The sequence below is a fragment of the Oratosquilla oratoria genome, chromosome 9, assembly GCF_046742065.1.
Source record: "Oratosquilla oratoria isolate Oo_2021 chromosome 9, ASM4674206v1, whole genome shotgun sequence".
Taxonomy (NCBI): domain Eukaryota; kingdom Metazoa; phylum Arthropoda; class Malacostraca; order Stomatopoda; family Squillidae; genus Oratosquilla; species Oratosquilla oratoria.
Window position 1 is genome coordinate 51,772,913 of NC_134785.1, and position 18,049 is coordinate 51,790,961.

At 40.0% G+C, this 18,049-nt stretch overlaps 1 protein-coding gene across 3 annotated transcripts in view; it reads left to right on the plus strand.

The window, feature by feature from the left end:
- Positions 1 to 18,049, plus strand: part of LOC143028403 (actin-binding protein IPP-like) — a 37,292-nt gene that overhangs the window by 1,146 nt on the left and 18,097 nt on the right. The window contains exons 2-8 of one of the 3 annotated variants that reach the window (XM_076190430.1): positions 971 to 1,076; positions 2,863 to 3,005; positions 3,560 to 3,762; positions 7,752 to 7,896; positions 9,095 to 9,233; positions 11,360 to 11,525; positions 12,583 to 13,247. In XM_076190430.1, coding sequence (XP_076046545.1) covers positions 2,972 to 3,005; positions 3,560 to 3,762; positions 7,752 to 7,896; positions 9,095 to 9,233; positions 11,360 to 11,525; positions 12,583 to 13,247 — 1,352 coding nt within the window. In that variant the 5' untranslated portion in view covers positions 971 to 1,076; positions 2,863 to 2,971. The remainder of the gene's footprint in view (positions 1 to 970; positions 1,077 to 2,862; positions 3,006 to 3,559; positions 3,763 to 7,751; positions 7,897 to 9,094; positions 9,234 to 11,359; positions 11,526 to 12,582; positions 13,248 to 18,049) is intronic. The other 2 variants (XM_076190432.1, XM_076190431.1) reach the window with 2 other exon arrangements.

The window sequence follows — 18,049 nt, forward strand, 5'->3', positions numbered from 1 at the left end:
ATTGTGAAATTTATTTTGCCATATTAATTTAGCAGAGGAGAGTAGGGAGCAAATTGTGTAATAGAAAAGTCCAAATTTCCAATATTTGTGTACCATTCTCATCAAATATCAAGCAAATAATAATAGACCTGGTGTTTATGACAAAGTACTAGTGATCTGGTATAAGGACTATAGTGGAGGTGTCCGAAGGTGCTGCAACAAAGGGTAAGTACTAAGTAGGGTGTGTTTGACAGTACATGATACATCAAAAAAGAATATAGGGTATTTTTTTTAGAAGTGCACACCTACATGATATAGCAATAGAAAATTAAATATTTTTTAAATTATAATACATCAACGTAATATCTGTTATTCTTGGCGGAAATGAATAATAGAAAAAGTTGCTAAAAGCTATACACAAACAATTGTAGCTACTTTGACTGCTTGAGATTCCATATTTGTTTTGGTAGATGTGGAGGTTGAAAAGATGAAAATATGATCAGTTTGTCTATTCTAACCTAAATTACCTATCTACCTACATAACCCAACCTACCTACCTAACTTAATTTACCTACCTAACCTAACCTGCATTTAGTAATGTGGTACTTGTAATTCTAGAGGTCATCAGGGTCATCATTGTCATCTTCAACCTCTGAATATGTCAAAACAAAGATGGTGTCTAAAGGAGTTGATGTGATTCCATTTGTTTGTGCATAGCTTTTAGCAATGTTTTCTGTTAGATTTCCACCAAGAAAAATATTTATTATATTGATGTACTATAATTTCCAAAATTAATATTTCATTTTCTAATGCTATATCACATAGGTGTGCACTTCTTAAAAAAAAAATACCGAATATAGTAGGTGTAAGGATGCATAATGAGACATAGAGTTCTTAATTTGTAGTTCAATTCCATGCATGCAAGGGTGAAAATTTACCAAATTGATATGTCACTCACTGGAGATTGTACGATTTTTGTCATACTTTGCAGTTGACAAAAACTAACGTCAACCTAACCTGGGACATACCTTATTGTGGAGAAGAGTCATCAATGTGTTCCTCCTTGCTCTCCCTGTCTTCATGAGGGATTGAAGCAGGTGAGTGATTTAGTGACATATCAATTTTATTACTTTGAAAATTAGATAACCTATATTTGTTTCTGATTATATTGCGTTAATTAGTTTCCATAGGAAAAAATAGAATTTTTAGAGAAAAAAAAAGTTAGATTTTGTTATCATTTTAATATATATATATATATATATATATATATATATAGATATAATATATGTATAATATATATATATATATATATATATATATATATATATATACACATACACACACACACACATACATATATCCACATACTTGCAACTTTACATCTACACAAAAACACATTCACACCCAGATAACAAAACAAGTTCTTCAAGACAGACTATCCAACTCAATATTCCACCAACCCCCTGCCCCCCCACACCCTTAACATCAACCCTGAAGAAAAATCCTTCTCAAGGGAAGAAAAATCCACACTGGCATGCTTGCATGCAGGTCACCACCTATCATTAAGACAATATTAACACAGAATCAAACTGCCCAACATGTAACTGTCATAGAGAAGACACTAAGTGCCTTGTCTTACACAGCCCCCACACTACAATGAGTCCTCCTTATACGGTAATTCTTTATCCGATAAATTCACAGTTACGGTATTTGGTAATTACTACCCTCGATTCTATTTACAGTAAGAAAAATTCACAGCTATGGTATCCGCTAGATATTTTGAAGAGGAAAGAGCAGGGAAAGGGTACGTCTGCCATATCCTATTATTACATGTTATAATGGGTTCGGCATACGGTAATTTCAATTTGCGGTAAGGTTTTCAGAAATGCATATGTACCGTATAATGAGGACTTACTGTATTTCTAGACAACACAATATTTCTTCTTTGAGTGACCTATAGGCCTGTCCAGTTGTTGTAGTTCCCTAGACTGTCCGAACAGTCCCGTCTCCCCAAGGAATGCCACAGCCGAAACTGGGTTTTCCCACAAATCCTTTATAGAGTGTATGTTGTGTTGTTTGTGTGCATGATTGTGTATAATGCAGTCTTCCATTGTGTTGTATGGTATGGGGTGAAGTGTTCAGACTCAAAATAGCTCCAACCAAATCTACAGCAACACTTCTCACCAACTGGACAAAAGAACACAAATACATACCTCATCTCTACATCAACAACACTCTAATACCACACACAAACACACCAAAAATTCTTTATGTAACATACGATAAATCCATGTCTTTCAAACAACACATCACAAACATAAAAAACAAATGCACACCTAGACAACGCACTTAAGTCAATCACTGGAACAACATTTGGACAAAATAAAGAAATTAATACAACAATATACAAACAATGCATACGCTCAGTGATGAATTATGCGAGTCCTGCATGGGCTCCTAATCTCAGTGAGACACACCACAACACCCTTCAAATCATACAAAACAAAGCCCTAAAAACAATTACAGGCTGCACAAATACAACACCTACAGACCATTTACACCATGAAACAAAAGTCCTCAAAGTCAAAGACCACCTTGACATGAGAGGCACACAAACACTTGCTGCAGCCACCACAAACACATCACACCCGCTACACTACATAGCAGAACACCCACACACACCAAGAAACATTAAAACAACACCCAAAGACCTGTATCACACACAGATACTCTCTTCTCTTCCTCCACAACCACCAAATACCAGCCTCCGGAAACATATTCATAATCATATCACTCACCGCTCCACGGACACTGAAAGACAACACACTGCTGCATGCCAGACCCCCTGATATCCACCCTTCTGAATCCTCTCTCCCACGAAAGGACAGAGTCCACCTGGCCAGACTGCAGTGCGGCCACCACCCAGCACTTCTAAGCTACCAGAAGAGGCTGGATGACCGCATTGTGAACAGCTGCTGGTTACCTGTAAACCATGGGTCTCGTACTAGAGACGCCTGGGGGCAATGGTTTGATTGATTACTTCTGCATTTTCCCTGAGCATCGTACATACATATACCAAGGCTTTTTCCCCCTTACAAAGGAGGTAGCCAAAAAGGAAAAGGCATAGAATCATTCCCACCCATTCCATCCCTGAATACATTCCAGCCCCTCCACCCTCCCTCTTATCTTAGCACCTCTGGATGATGGGTCATCCCTGCACCTTGTCCACTGCCCTGGGTCAGAAGCAGTGTCACAAGACACAGCACATCCACAGCAAGGCCGATTCATTAAATCGGCGACCTCCCCTCTCCGTCCCCCCATGCATAAAAGGAGAAGACGGGGAGAAATCCCTTCGGGCATCGTAGGGTGTGATATATGAATACTGCCTCACTATTCCTGTGCATTTCGTAAAGGGTGGCTAAATGGAGAGGAATATGGGGACAAAAACACCCCACTTTTCATATTCCCTACTATAATCTTGATCATAAAATTTTGTATTTATATTATGTCAAGTAGGTAAATAGCTATGCCTCCGAATTGAAGTGGTTGATGATTAAAGACCTTTGTCTTATTTCCGCAGGACTGACGGGTTGCATGAGGATGGCGGCGTGTGTGGGGCTTCTCCCCCCGTCGCAGGGTCCCCCCATGTCCTCCTTAGGCAATGATGCACACCGATACGCCTGCAAGTCCTACGCCAATAAACTCTTACAAAACCTTCATACCTTGTGGCAGTCAGAACACTTTTGTGATGTTGAAATAACAGCTGGAGGATTTGTTGTTAAGGTAGGTTTTGCAGTGGAGTACTACATGTGTTATTTATGTTGTAATTAAATCATTCCATTTTTTGTTGTGGGTTTCTTTGGATGAAATCCAATAGTTCTGTAATAGGTGGAAGTGGTTCTTAGATCTTCCCATAGATCTCTTTGAGAAGAAATACTGAACTGCAGTCTATGCTGTCTTGAGTTTGGAGCTTTGTATATCACCAGCAAATAGAAGTACAGGAGTGGTCACCAGTTGTTAGCCTTTCTTATGTGAAAAAATCATGGAAAACTAGTGGAAAATAATAGATATAGAAATCTTGGGCCTGTTCTGCAAACCAAATGCCAACCCTTGGGGCTGCATATTGTTATGGCGTTGAGGTTGTTGGTTTGCTATGAAGGCAGGAGGCAGGGAAGTGATGCTGTTCAATATTCATCCCACATGGATGTTACATGTAGGTATTTATCAGTGGTCCCTTTACAGTTGCCTCTAGTATATGTGTAATATTGATACATGCCAAAAAAATTACATCAGTTGTCCCTCTGAATTGCCTCTTGTATGTAATGTTGATACATGGGAAAAATATTATGTGTGACATTAAGATGCATGTAAAAATGTTTTATTGGTGCTACCACCTTTTAAAGTCCCCTCCTTCATCCCTCAACATTAGCTAGGTATTGTAATCAGGGCACAAGATGTAACACATCACATTGTGAAGAGAATTATTTACAATGTCAAAGTTACACACTCAGCAAATTTCATCTTGGCAGCAGACAATAACCAGTTAGGAATGCACACATACCCAGAGTTGTCAAGTGTGTGTTTGTGGTGGGCAAGTTGCCAGAAGTACAATGCTTTTGATCTGTCATTGTTGACAGTCAATATTGAGGCACAGTTGAATACCACTGTAAATGTTTTTGAAAGCCCATTTCCAAAACACATTCTGACATGCAGTCTTCCAAGGAAAACTTTAATTATTCTCCTTTTTCATAAGGATACATTTGGATTTAACAAAAACTTCTCAGTTGAATTTATAACTGCACCATTAGATTATACTAAAAGATAATAGTTATCTGTTTTCATCATTCCTGCTGTCTCTGTCATCTATCATTATTTATGCCCCAGATGCAACCACCACACAGAAGACAGTACAATGCACCATACTGACACTCCCCAGGCAACAACACAATATCTCTTCTCTAAATAACCATTGCCAGTTTCCTGGAGGTGACCAGGGGGCATTGTGTCGATTGATTAATTGCTCCCATGTTTGTGGAACCAGCAACAGGTACCTGCAAGTGGTAGTCCCACAAGATAGATATTGAAGACATCTCCCTGCTGCCCATTTCCAAAACCTTTCCAGTACACTTTACCTCCATCTGAAGGTGCAACCCCTCTGAGGCTGACACTTGCTCTCAAGACCTGACCCAAAATTTCTCTGCTCTTTTCCAACTTGTATTTATGTATTTATTCTTTATCATCATTAACTCGTCTGGGGTATTGGCTGCAAGTTATTGTGGGATTAAAAGCTGCTGAGTAGCATGCAGCTGATACTTTAGGGTCTATATGGGGCACCCCTATGAACCAGAGTACACATCATTTTGTCTGTGATAGAGGAACTCTCTATTCATAGGGAAAAGATGATACTTTATCTACTGCAGCTGCCCCTCCATTATGTTGTCCCCCAACTCTTAATACTGTCCTCTACCACTTCTCTGGATTTTTTTTTTTTTTTTTCCAAACCTTGTGGCAGGGGAGAAGAATACTGTTACCGAGTGTTCCCACTTGAGTCATAAGAGGTGACACACAGGGCATCCTACTCTCTGTAGCCTCAAAGGGGACATTGCTGAAAAAAGCAAAGGCATAAGAGGGTCTGGGAGGAGTTTTCCAACCAGAACCCTAAGGTTTGGGTCTTTTAATGTGCATGGATGTGGTACAGATGAGAGTAAAAGGGAAGCAATAGGCAGCAGTTTGTGAGAAGAAAGATGGATGTGTTGGTAATGAGTGAAACTAAGTTGAAAGGGAGTGGCAAGTTTGAGTTTTGGAGTGTAGTTGGGAGGGTGTCAGGAGTGAAGAGAGGATGAGGGAGAGAAAGGGTGGCTATACTAGTAAGTGAAGAGATAGAACATGTGGAGTGGAAGGAGATTTCTTCAAGGTTAATATGGATGAAGATGAAACTGGGAAGGGAGATGTGGGTTTTTGTAAGTGCATACGGGCCAGGTAGAAGAGTTGTAGAGGAAAGGGAGGCTTTTTGGATAGATTTAAATGACTGCATAGAGGGTTTAGGGAGAAATGTAAATGTAGTGGCATTGGGAGATCTTAATGCTAGGGTAGGAAGTGGATCAATAGATAGAGTGGTTGAGAAGTGTGGAGTTCTAGGAAAAAATCGTAGTGGAGAGTTGATGGTGATGTGTCTAGAGAGTTCATGATAACAAATGCAATGTTTAGGAAGAAAGTGAAGCATAAGTACACATGGGAGAGGTTGGTGGATGGAAGGGTGGTAGCCAGGGCTTTAATGGAGTACATAGTGGTAACCAGGAGAAGACTAAGAAGAATTTTGGATGTACATGTTTGAAGGGGAGAGAGTGGTGGAATATCAAATAATTTTTTGGTGGAAGATAAGTTGAGAGTGGAGGATAGATGAAGAAAGAGGAAAAGGACAGAAGGTAGGGAGGTGCTTAGAGTAAACTGCTTAAATGAGAAAGAAAAGGAGTACAAGAAGAAGCTGGGAGAGGAATGGGAGGGAGTGAAGGATAGAGTTGAGGAGGAATGGGGATAGTTCAAGGAGAGAGTCACAAGGTGTGCAGAGATGGTGTGTGGAACAAGGAGGATGGGAGGAAATAGAAGGAAGGGTAGTGAGTGATGGCAAAGAAGGTAGTAGAAGAGAAGAAGCAAGCATTCACAGCTTGGTTACAAAATAAGACAAGAGAATCATATGAGAGGTACAAAGAAAAGAGAAGTAAAACATAAGATAAAGGAGGCAAAGAGAAGAGCTGATGTGAAATGGGGTAAGAGTATGACAGAGAGTTTTGAAAATAATAAAAAGATGTTTTGGAAGGAAATTCAGAGATGAAGAAAGGGTAAATTATGTAGAGAAGAAAAGGTAAAAGGTGCAGATGGAGATATGATATTGGAAGAGATGACAGTAGGAGGAAGATGGGCAGAGTATTTTTAGGGAGTTGTAACTGATGGACCAAGGGATAATTACAATTTTCAAGTACTACTACATGAAGTATACACTACGTCAAGCTGACCTAAATAAATCCAGTCCATGACTTCTGGAAAGGATATGACATATATAAAGCAGTAATGAACATATCAATTACATGGAATGAGATTCAGAGCACGGCTATGAATGGCGTATGGAAACAGCAATGTTTCCTCTAATTTTTTGCTATGAGTGTGTGCAGAAATTTGCTTGTGCGCAAACTTTGCCTCCTCTGAAAAGTATGTGCACAGCCATGCGAGTCACCATCTCATCATTTAAGCAAATATGCACAATTTGTAAGTTTGTATTACATACTCGTATTACCTCCACCAAATAGTGGTGTATCAAGGGAGGGGGGGGGGGCAGTCTGCCCAGGGTAGCACATTTTTGGGGGTGGCATTTTATGGTGACACAGCAAATTGATATTCAAATATTAGTTAACTTTGCTACAGTTTGTCTTTTTATTTTGCATAACTATATACCTGTATTATTCTGTTTTCAGCATTTTGATTTGTGATAAAAAGTTTTAAGGGGTAGTCAAATATCATGCACTCCCCTCGTCAAAGGAAGCTAGCATGGGTACCTCCTCATGAACTTTTGAAGTGGGAAATTTAATATATTATGCTCTTACTATGAACTCGCTTGTTCTGCAAAATTCAAACTGCCTCTGCTCCTGATGTTTGCCTCAAGAAGCAGTGGTCAAACCCCCTCACCCAGCAAGCATTCCAAAAAATCATTATACTATAAATTATATTTATGATTAAATACTATTTTCATTAATATATTTTTATGCTTTTCATTTCAGGCTCACAGGGCAGTATTGTCTGCAAGCAGTGCATACTTTCAGGCCATGTTTACTGGTGGGCTTATAGAGGAGACCATGTCCACAATTGAGCTCAAGGCAGTATCAGCAAACATCCTAGCTCAATTGATCAGGTTTATTTACACAGGTAAAATGTCGTGCTTCCTGATTTCGTATATAAATATGTGTTAGTGGTAGCTGGCCAAGATGGTTAGATCAGGGAAACACGAACAGGCTTAAGAAATGTTTTGGTATCACATTTTTATCTATCATTTTCATTCTCAAAATGGTGTTGAATGAGGCTAATTTCTCCTATCTATGACTTTTATTGGTTATGTTATTATTGGCACTTTAACTTTAATGAACAAGTGTAAATTGAGTATGTGGGGTGAGGGAGGCAGTTGGACAGGAGGAAATAGAAGGAAAGGTAGTGAGTGGTGGGATGATGAAGCAAAGAAGGTTGTAGAAAAGAAGAAACAAGCAATCACAGATTGGTTACAAAGTAGGACAAGATAATCATATGAGAGGTACAAAGAAAAGAAAATCGAAGTAAAGCATAAGATAAAGGAGGTAAAGAGGAGAGTAGATGTGAAATGAGGTAAGAGTATGACAGAAAATATTGAAAGTAATAAAAAGAAGTTTTGGAAGGGAATTTAGAGAGGAGAGGGTGAATTATGTAGAGAAGAAAAGGTAAAAGGTGCAGATGGAGAGATGATAATGGAAGAGAAGGCAGTAAGGGGAAGATGGGCAGAGTATTTTAGGGAGTTGCTAAATGTGAAGGAGGGTAGTGGGTGAAAGGTAGTTGCAGTGGGAAATGCTAAGAAAATGACAGTGATGAGTGAGGAAAGTGGAGGAGAAATAAGAAAAGATGAGGTGAAAGCAGTTATTAAAATGATGGGAGGTACAGTGATGGTGGACTGGCTGGTGAGGTTATTTAATGTTTGTTTATAAGGGGAAGTATCCTTTAATGAATGTAAGTATATACATATGATTTGAAAGAAGAATCCGTTTTGATGGCAAAACATTACATCTCTGTTAACTCAGTCAAGGTTGTGTTTTTTCAGTCATATTGGTTTATTGTAGTGTCTGTTTATTATTAATGTTCCACAAAATGTGATAGAATGGATTATTTTTGAGGTATTTTTACATAAACTTTGGCAAGTTATACCAAGACTGACTTGTTTTGAATAGTCAATATGCACAGCTACCTTGGCAGAGATTTGTGCTTTTAGTTACTTATGGCTTTACATATACTTTCAGTGCATTGTTTGTTTGATTAACATTTAGATATTTTAAGTAGTGGATGACAGTTTCATATTTATTAGTTTATTTGTGCAATATTTCAGGTGATATAGAAGTCAAGGTTGATAATGTGCAGGAGTTAATGGTTGCCGCCGACATGCTAGAAATTCATGATGTCGTTCATGTTTGCACCAACTTCCTCAAGAAAGAACTCCACGCATCTAATGCTGTAGGAATATATAGGTATGTCAAGCTTAAGTCATGTAAGGAGTAACTGATAAATACTGTGGATTGTTGATGAAAGGATATACACATACTGGAAGCATGGATTGTATGAAGAATATTTTTATCTGTTAGGAATGGATTCTCTCGTACAATCTTCCCGTTTTGTTCATCCCCAGGTACATATATCTTGTAACACTTTTCATTCCCCCCAGACATTTACTAGATTCCCGTACTTTCTAATTTACCTCCAACCCCCCCACTCCTCCATTCCCTGCCATGCGTAACCCCTTTTGTTATGTTCCAAGTGGACAAATGCATTGACATGACCACCCGCCTTATAAAGGCAAAAGGGCCATTGATGTATAAAGTGCAGACAAAAATTCAAAAAGAATGAATGGGTATAATAAAGACAAGGCAACAAGAAATATGCATCCTCCAGTACAAGTGAAATATCTTTCTGTATGATTGGTACTTTGGCCAAATAGAAAGAATGACGAAATATGAGCCAAATTATGAAGTGGCGGAGTCTTATTGTGATTTTGTGTCAAGTGTAGGAGTCAAGGTGAGATGCTACAATGGGAGGAGAAATGAACGAGATTGGATGGGTGTGGGGTGGGGGGAGTGCCTTGACTCAGCTGCCCCCTATGTAAGGGGGAAAAATCCCTTTTGTATTTATTCATATTTATGTATGATAGAAGAGGATGCTAGCTAAAAATGTACATCTGCAAATATCCACAAGTCAAATTTTATTTTTTGTATAGCAGATTTGCAAAGTCACCACTTGGTTGGGAGATTGGAGATGGTTAAAGAAAATGGAGAATAATGGGAGATGAGCCAGTTGTTTTTTGCTGACGATATTACGTTTGTAGCAGGATCAGAGGAGGGATTAACTACAGGTAGTCATCGACTTATGACCTATGCGACTTACGACTGATCGACTTTACGACCACGAGATGGTGCAATAATATCTAACATTTAATAGAGTAATAGAATTGCAGCATTATGCCTGGCAGTGCAGTACATTACTCCGCACGCTGCGAGACGCGAGTACGATAGTTTTCGCAGGCTGCCGGCAGCGTAAGCATCCCAGCCAGCTAAATATTCTTTCATTTTGTTTGTTTGAAGTAAAATGTTTCCTAATTTTGCATTGCATTTTGTATTTTTGTATGTTTTGCAATTAATAAAATATAACAAACTTTTTATGCCTAGGCTAGTTTGTTGTCGATAACAATATGTTTGGTACAGTACTTAAACGAAAAGAATGTGTTTTGTTGAAATAAAAAAAAATCCTAATTTTGCCTTACATTTTGTATTTTCATGTTTTGCAATTAATAAAATGTAACAATATTTTTTTTATGCCTAGTCTGTTGTCGATGACAAAATGTTCGGCACAGCATTTTGTATTTTTATGTTTTGCGATTAATAAAATGTAACAGTAAACTTTGTTTATGCCTAGTCTGTTGTCGATAACAATATTTTCGGTACAGTACGTAAACGAAAAGAATGTGTTTCGAAATATTTTTTTCCTAATTTTGCTTTACAATGATTTTAATGTAACCAACAAAAAAGGATTTGTAGGTCAAAGATGACAGGACTTTATTCAGTATGCGTAGGCCTAGGCTATGTTTCCTAACGAAAATGATAAAAAGTTGATGAATATTAAACAAAGTAGCTCAAAGATAATAAGATTTTATTCAGTATGCATACGTTTCCTAAAGAAAGACTGATGGTAAAATAATACAAACGTTAACAAATACAGTATTAAATATCATAGGTCAAAGATGGTAGGATTTTTTCAATATGCTTAGGCCTAGGCTACGTTTCCCAAAGAAAATCAGATGAAATTATAAAAAGGTTAAAAATACTATACAACATAGCTCAAAGATGCTAAGATTATTTCAGAATGGTAAATGTACAATATATATATTATATAAAGGGTAATATATACTGTATATATATATATAGACCGACTTGCATCCAGATCGACTTACGACCTGTCTGTCGGAACCGAACTCGGCCGTAAGTCGACGACTACCTGTACTTCAATATGAGTCAAATTCTTGTGTACAGATAAAGAGGATATGCTAGCAAAAAGTGTACATCTGTAAGTATCCACAAGTCAAATTTAATTTTTTATATGACAGATTTGCAGAGAGCCACCACTTGGTTGAGATGATGGAAACGTCAGAAACATTTGTTCACACCAATTTCCCCGAGGTCGTCACAGAAGAGGAGTTCTGTGAAACTCCCCGTGAGATTCTAGTTAACCTTTTGCAGTCTGAATATCTAAGAATCGATTCAGAGTTTCAGGTGAGTTTTCATTTACGTAGCAAAGTTTTATTTTCTTATGATGAGGAACTAGATATTAAGGCCACTTCTATCTCCTTGCCATCTCTTTGTGCATTTTCTCCATATTGATTTTTGCAACTGAAGGGGGTTGCTGTGGAATAGATAGAAATAGTCTGGTGGCAGCCAAAATAAAAGGAGTGACACAGAAATTAAAATATTAATCTGCTACAAGCTGTGTCTTGCAACTGCTTCTGGCCCAGGGCAGTGGACAAGATGCAGGAATGACCCGTCATCCAGGAGGTGCCAAGATAAGAGGGAGGGAAGAGGGTGGAGGGGAGTGGAGTGTGATAAGGTTGGAATGGGTGGGAGTGGTTTATATGTGTGTATATATATATATATATATATATATATTTTTTTTTCTACCTCCCATATAAAGGGGAAAAATCCTTTGGTATATGTATGTATGTATACCACAAGCAGTGTGGCAGGAGACAGGGAAGGTCCTTCATCCTTCAGTGATCTCAACCAAAGGATGCTGTGATCCATGGGACACAAGTTCTGTGTACAGGTTGTGGTGCCCATTTTCATCTCCTAATACACACCTCAGTTCCATGGAGTACTTTATCAAACTGTGTCCCACATAGGGAAGAGGAATGGGCTTGTGGATGGGTGTCCTGAGATATAGGGTGGGTGTATGCTTCAATTCTGTTAACCTCCTTCTCCTCCTGTAAGGGTGAGAAAGGCATCTTGGTGTATGAACATATGGAAATTCAGTGCAAAAATATTGTGGATCAATTAGTTTATTACCCTGCTGGAAGTTGTGGGACCTTAGCAAGAGAGCCCAGGGAGTAATGTGTTGATGGATTGCTCCGGATCGAAGTTTTGTGGAGTTGTCTGGAGTGAATCCAAGGCTTTGTAAGATAATATGTTCCATATGTGTGTTGATTGTTTTTGGAGCACTTGGTGCTGTGTGCTAAGCTGAATTTCTATTGGTAATGTTTTAGTATTTTGTGAGAACAAGATTTGTGCATATGTCATAAATACAAATATGATCATATAATCATTATCATAATTTCAGGTTTTCTCTGCTGCCCTACGCTGGATCAACCACGACATCACAGGAAGGAGAAGATACGTCTTTGAAATTCTGAACCAAGTACGGTTGCCTCTTATCCCGAGCAGACTTCTTGAAAAGGCTATCAGTGAGTGTTGTGACATAAGTCTTAAAGTAGCACTACAGAGCATACAGAAAGATGTGCAGTCCAAACGAGGAAGTCTAGTACCGTTATACGTCCAGCCTAGGATATGTGCTAGGAAGAAAATATACGTTATCGGTGGGTCAAAACGGGAACTTATCAGTTCCTGGACGCGATCAGAATGCACTTTTGAAAGTGTGGAGTGCTTTGATACGTTTCGGAAGGACTGGACACGTGTTTGCCCCATGGAAATTGGGCGAATATTGCCAGGCATAGCCATACTCAATGGGAGAATCTTCGTGGTAGGAGGCGAACAGGAGAGTCGGATCCTTGCGAACGGAGAAGTGTACGATCCACAAGAAGATGTATGGACAACAATGGCATCAATGGTGATTCCACGTTGTGAATTTGGACTTTGCGCACATGACGGCTTTTTGTATGCTTTTGGGGGTTGGGTAGGAGAAGACATCGGTGGATCTATAGAACGTTATGATCCAATTCAGGACGAGTGGAGACTTGAATCAAATATGCCAGAAGCTAGATTCAGGTAAGACAATTTCACTTTTATGTTATTTATTTTCTCTTTTTTGTGTGTGGGTGTGGGTGGGGGGCTATACATGTGATTCAAGGTATTTGACTTTGGGACTAATAATTTATAAAATGTAAAACTTACATTTATCTTTCTTTATATCAAGAGCTTTTTCCCCCTTATAAGGGGGATAGCTAAGTCAGAGGCACGTATCTATTACCACCCATTTCATTCCCCTCCACCATCCTTTCCACCACTCTCATCTTAGCTCCTTGTGGATGATGGGTCATCCCTGCATCTGCCAACTGCCCTGGGTCAAACACAATGCAGCAAGACACAGTACATCCACAGCAAGGCTGTTTCACTTAATCGGCAATCCTCCCATCTGTTCCCTCATGCAGAAAGAGAGAAGATGGAGAGAAATCCCTTTGGGCTGTGTCAAAATATAATTTACGCATAAGCACCCCCTACCCTTGCCCCCCCCCCATCCCTCATCCCTCCTTTCCTTGCATAACAGTGTCATCCATACACCGTCATTCTCTACTCATCCCTATCTCCTGCCTTCTCCCTCCCTCTCTTCACCCCATCCACCCATCTTATCCTTGGTCATCCCCTCAAGTTCACTCTTTCCATCTCTGCCTTCCAAACCTCTTTAATTAATCTTTCATCTCTCATTCTTCCCATGTGTCCAAATCATCCCAATACTCTTTCATTAACCTTCATCCCTACTCCCTTTCTCCTCCTCACCTCCTCGTCTCTCAGTCTGTCCAACCTGGTAACCCATGTAAATGTGCATTTTATATGTACACCATAAGGTCCTTTCTCCTTTTTAATGGGTGTGCCCAAGTCAAAAGAATCACCCAACCTACATCCATCCTACACTCGTCCAGGAATCCACTCATTTTACCTCACATCTCAGGCCCTCTTGAATGAGGGGACATCCCTGTCCTGTATTACTCTGTTCAGGTTGGAGGGAGTATGGCAAGACAGCACCTCCACAGCAGGACCCAAGAGCCAAACCTAGTTTACCTCCAGTCTCATTACATAGTGACCCCCCCCCCATCTACATGAGAAATGTCCTGAGCAGACAAGAAGAAATCCTTTAAGGCCTCGTCATTTCTTCTCTATTTACTACAACTGTCCGTTCACACCCATCTTTTTGTCCTCTCCCTTTCTTGATTGACAGGCATTCCTCTTACATCCAGTGTCCCCTTTACTTCCTTTGCCCCATCTATCCACCTCATTCTTGATCTTCCCCTCATATAGAATCGTGTGCTTGGTGCCCCCTTTTCAAAACATGTCAATCCTCTTGCCTCTATCTAACATTTGGTCTCTTGAACAGAATGAGGATATCTTTATCAATTTCAACTGTATTTCCTCCGCCTTTTCACATAAGAGAAGCTGACAACTTACAACTGCTCCCATATATTTCTTTCAGCTAGTTTCATAAAAACGGTCTCACAGATCTCTAGGGAGAAATATTGGACTGTTGACAGGAGGTGCCAAGATAAGAGGGAGGGGAGTGGAGTATGTAGGGGATGGAATGGGTAGGAATGATTTCTATGCCTTTGTTTTTTGGCTACCTCCTGTGTAAGGGGAAAAAAAGCCTTGGTATATGTATGTATGTGTTGTAGTGTGTGGGACTGTTCCTGTATCACTAGCTGAAAACAGTAGAAGGGGAAGTCACCAGTTGTAGCTCTTTGTGTGTGAAAAGATGTAAGAAATGCACTTGAAGTTGACAGATCTTGGGCACAATTCAGGAACCAAGTGTCAACCCCTCAGGGTTGTATCTGATGTGGGTGAAGTGGGAAACAGAGTTGACCATTTTGGTGAACCAGGACAAGTGGGTACCCATCATTTGTCCCCTAATTAGCAGAAAGGAGGGGTTGGTAAAACTTAAGATGACATACATGCATACATACCAAAAGGCCTTTTTCTCCTGTATAAGGGGACGGCTGAGTCATACATACCAAAAGGCCTTTTTCTCCTGTATAAGGGGATGGCTGAGTCAAAGCATACATTTACCCCACACCTTTCTCACGGTAATCCAAGACCCATTCATTGACCCTAGCACCTTGTTCATAAAGGGTCATCCTTGTCCCCCATCACCGTGCTTGGGTAGGAGGCAGTGCAGCAAAATGCAATCCCTCCAAAGCAAGGCCTGACAGCTGGAGTTGGTTCATGCCCAATGCTTTAATATATCATGCTCCCCCTCCTACCCACCCCCCTTTTTATTATTATTATTATTAATAAGGGGAGACTAGAAAAATGTCCCTTTTGGGGCATATAATTTCCATTTACAACCACCCACTCTCCATTCACTCTAAACTTGTGTACATTCTCTTTCTTTGTATGACAGACTCCAGTACCTTCTTTACCTTGTCCATCCACCTGATATTGGTCTTCCCTCAAGTTCACTCTATTCACTTTTACTTTCATCATTCTTTCTGCTTGTCTTTCCTCGTGCCCAAATCACCTCAGCACTCTTGAAGGGGTCAGCAAAGAAGGTGGGGATGACTGACTCAAAACACAAACCATAATGAAAAAAATAAATCATAAAAATCATCATACAATATACCAAAGGCTTTTCCCCTTTACAAGGGAGGTAGCCAAAAACAAAGGCATAAATTCCACTCCCACCCATTCCATTCCTAACATACTCCATTCCCATTCACCCCCCTCCTTCCTTCTTGTCTTGGCACCTCCTGGATGACGGGTCATCCCTGCATCTCGCCCACTGCCCTGGGTCAGAAGCAGTGTAGCAAGACACAGTACATCCACAGCTAGGCTGCTTCATTTAATTGGCGACCTCCCCTCTCCGTCCCCTCATGCAGAAAAAGAGATGGGGAGAAATCCCTTTGGGCTGTGTCAAATTATTATTCACACATCCTCCCTCACCCCCCATCCCCCACCCACTCCCTTCCATGCATCACAGGAAGCATCATCCATACACAACCATTTTCCATTCACCCCAATCTTCTGTCCTCTCCTGTCCTTCCTCAACAGACATTCCCCTCTTTCCTAATGCCCCTTTTACCCCATCCATCCATCTTATCCTTGGTCGTCCCCTCATGTTCACTCCTTCCACCTCTGCCTTCCACACCTCTTTTACTAGTCTTTAGTCACTCATTCTTTCCAAGTGTCCAAACCATCCCAATACTTTTTTATCAATGCTATCTCCCAACTCCCTTTCCACCCCTGTTCTCTTCCTCACCTCGTTTCTCACTCTATCCAGCCTAGTAACCCCTATCATACTTTTCAGGCACCTCATCTCAAACACATTCAAACTCCTCTCTTCCTCTCTTATGTTCCATGTTTCTGCCCCATACAGTACTGTCAGCACAATCACTCCTTCATACAATTTCCTCTTAGCATCCATTCCCAAATGTCTATTCCTCATAACACTTTTTAATCACCTTTTTTGAAAAATCATCATAAAAAATAAATAGAATAACCAACTGATTCACATCTGCACCTCAGAAATTAAGGATTACCCTGCTCTCAGTCTTTGTATCAAAAGCATTGCAGCAAGGCACAGCTCTTCTGCAGGAAAGCCTGATGGCTGTTTCTCCATATGGCAGCCCGCCCCCTCCAACACTCCTCATCCACTTAAATACAAACTGTGAACCAGATGAGAGAAACATTCCATTGTTTCCTGTACCAGTGTATTTAGGCGCACCTTTCAGGACCAGTCACACAACATTTGCTTATGTTAGAGATTAATCTGTTCTCATAGAGGAATGCTGAACTTTGTATTTTTCTTTTTCTTTTTCTCTTTCACTCTGTCTCTTTCCCTTTTTCTCTTTCTTTCCCTTTCTTTTATTTTTCTTTCTTTCTCTCACTCTATCTCGATTTATTTGTCTCTGTATGTATCTCTATCTTGCTCTCTTTTTCTCTCTTTTTCTTAATTGTTCTCATTCTCTGTTACTTGAAAATAAATGTGGTTAAAAATAAGGTCATGACATGTATGAGGGGTAAGGGTACCAGTGAGTTTGAAGGGTGAGAGGCTGGAGGAAGTAGAGAGTTTTAAGTATTTAGGGTCAAATGTATCAGGGATTGGAGGAGTGGGTCTGGAGGAGAAAAGAAAGCAAGTAAATGTGTGGGATTAATGGAAAGTGTCATGAGAAATAGATGTCTGGTGACAAATCCAAAAATACTGTCTGGAGCAGAGACTTGGAATTTGAAGGATGCAGAAAGGAATAGCCAAAAGATGCTTGAGATGAAGTGCTTAAGAAGTATGGTATGGGTTAAAGGATGTATAGAGTGAGAAATGTGGAGATCAGGTTAAATTCAGGTGTGGAAAGAGAGCTAGCAGATAGGGGTTAATCAAAGAATAGTGGAATAGTTTGGGCATGTTAGAGAAAACGTGAGTGGAAAAAAAAAGTGTCAAAGGCAGAAGTAGATGGAGTGAACATCAGGGGGAGACCAAGATTGAGGGAGATGGAAGAGATAAAATGGGCATTGAATGTAATGCCGCGTCCACACGGTTGAGCTGTGCCTGGCAGACTTTGCTCTTACAGGGCAAAGTTCGCAGACTCTGCCTGCAAAGGTGTCCACACGGCTAACGATGGTGGTTGGAGGTTAGTTGGCCACAAGCAGAGGTTGGGAGTGAGTAGTTCAGTGCGGTACAATAATCATGGTTCCTGCCATACTTGGAAAGAAGGTAGCACTTTACAGCATTATAATTGCTGCCTGCATTAAAAAGAAAAACAAGAAATCACGGAGACATGTCTGGTGCCGGAAGTGGTTACAAAGATGTGATTTAATGGGAAGCTCAATGATAATCTTACGTGAATTGCAGGATGAAAATGAACAACTGT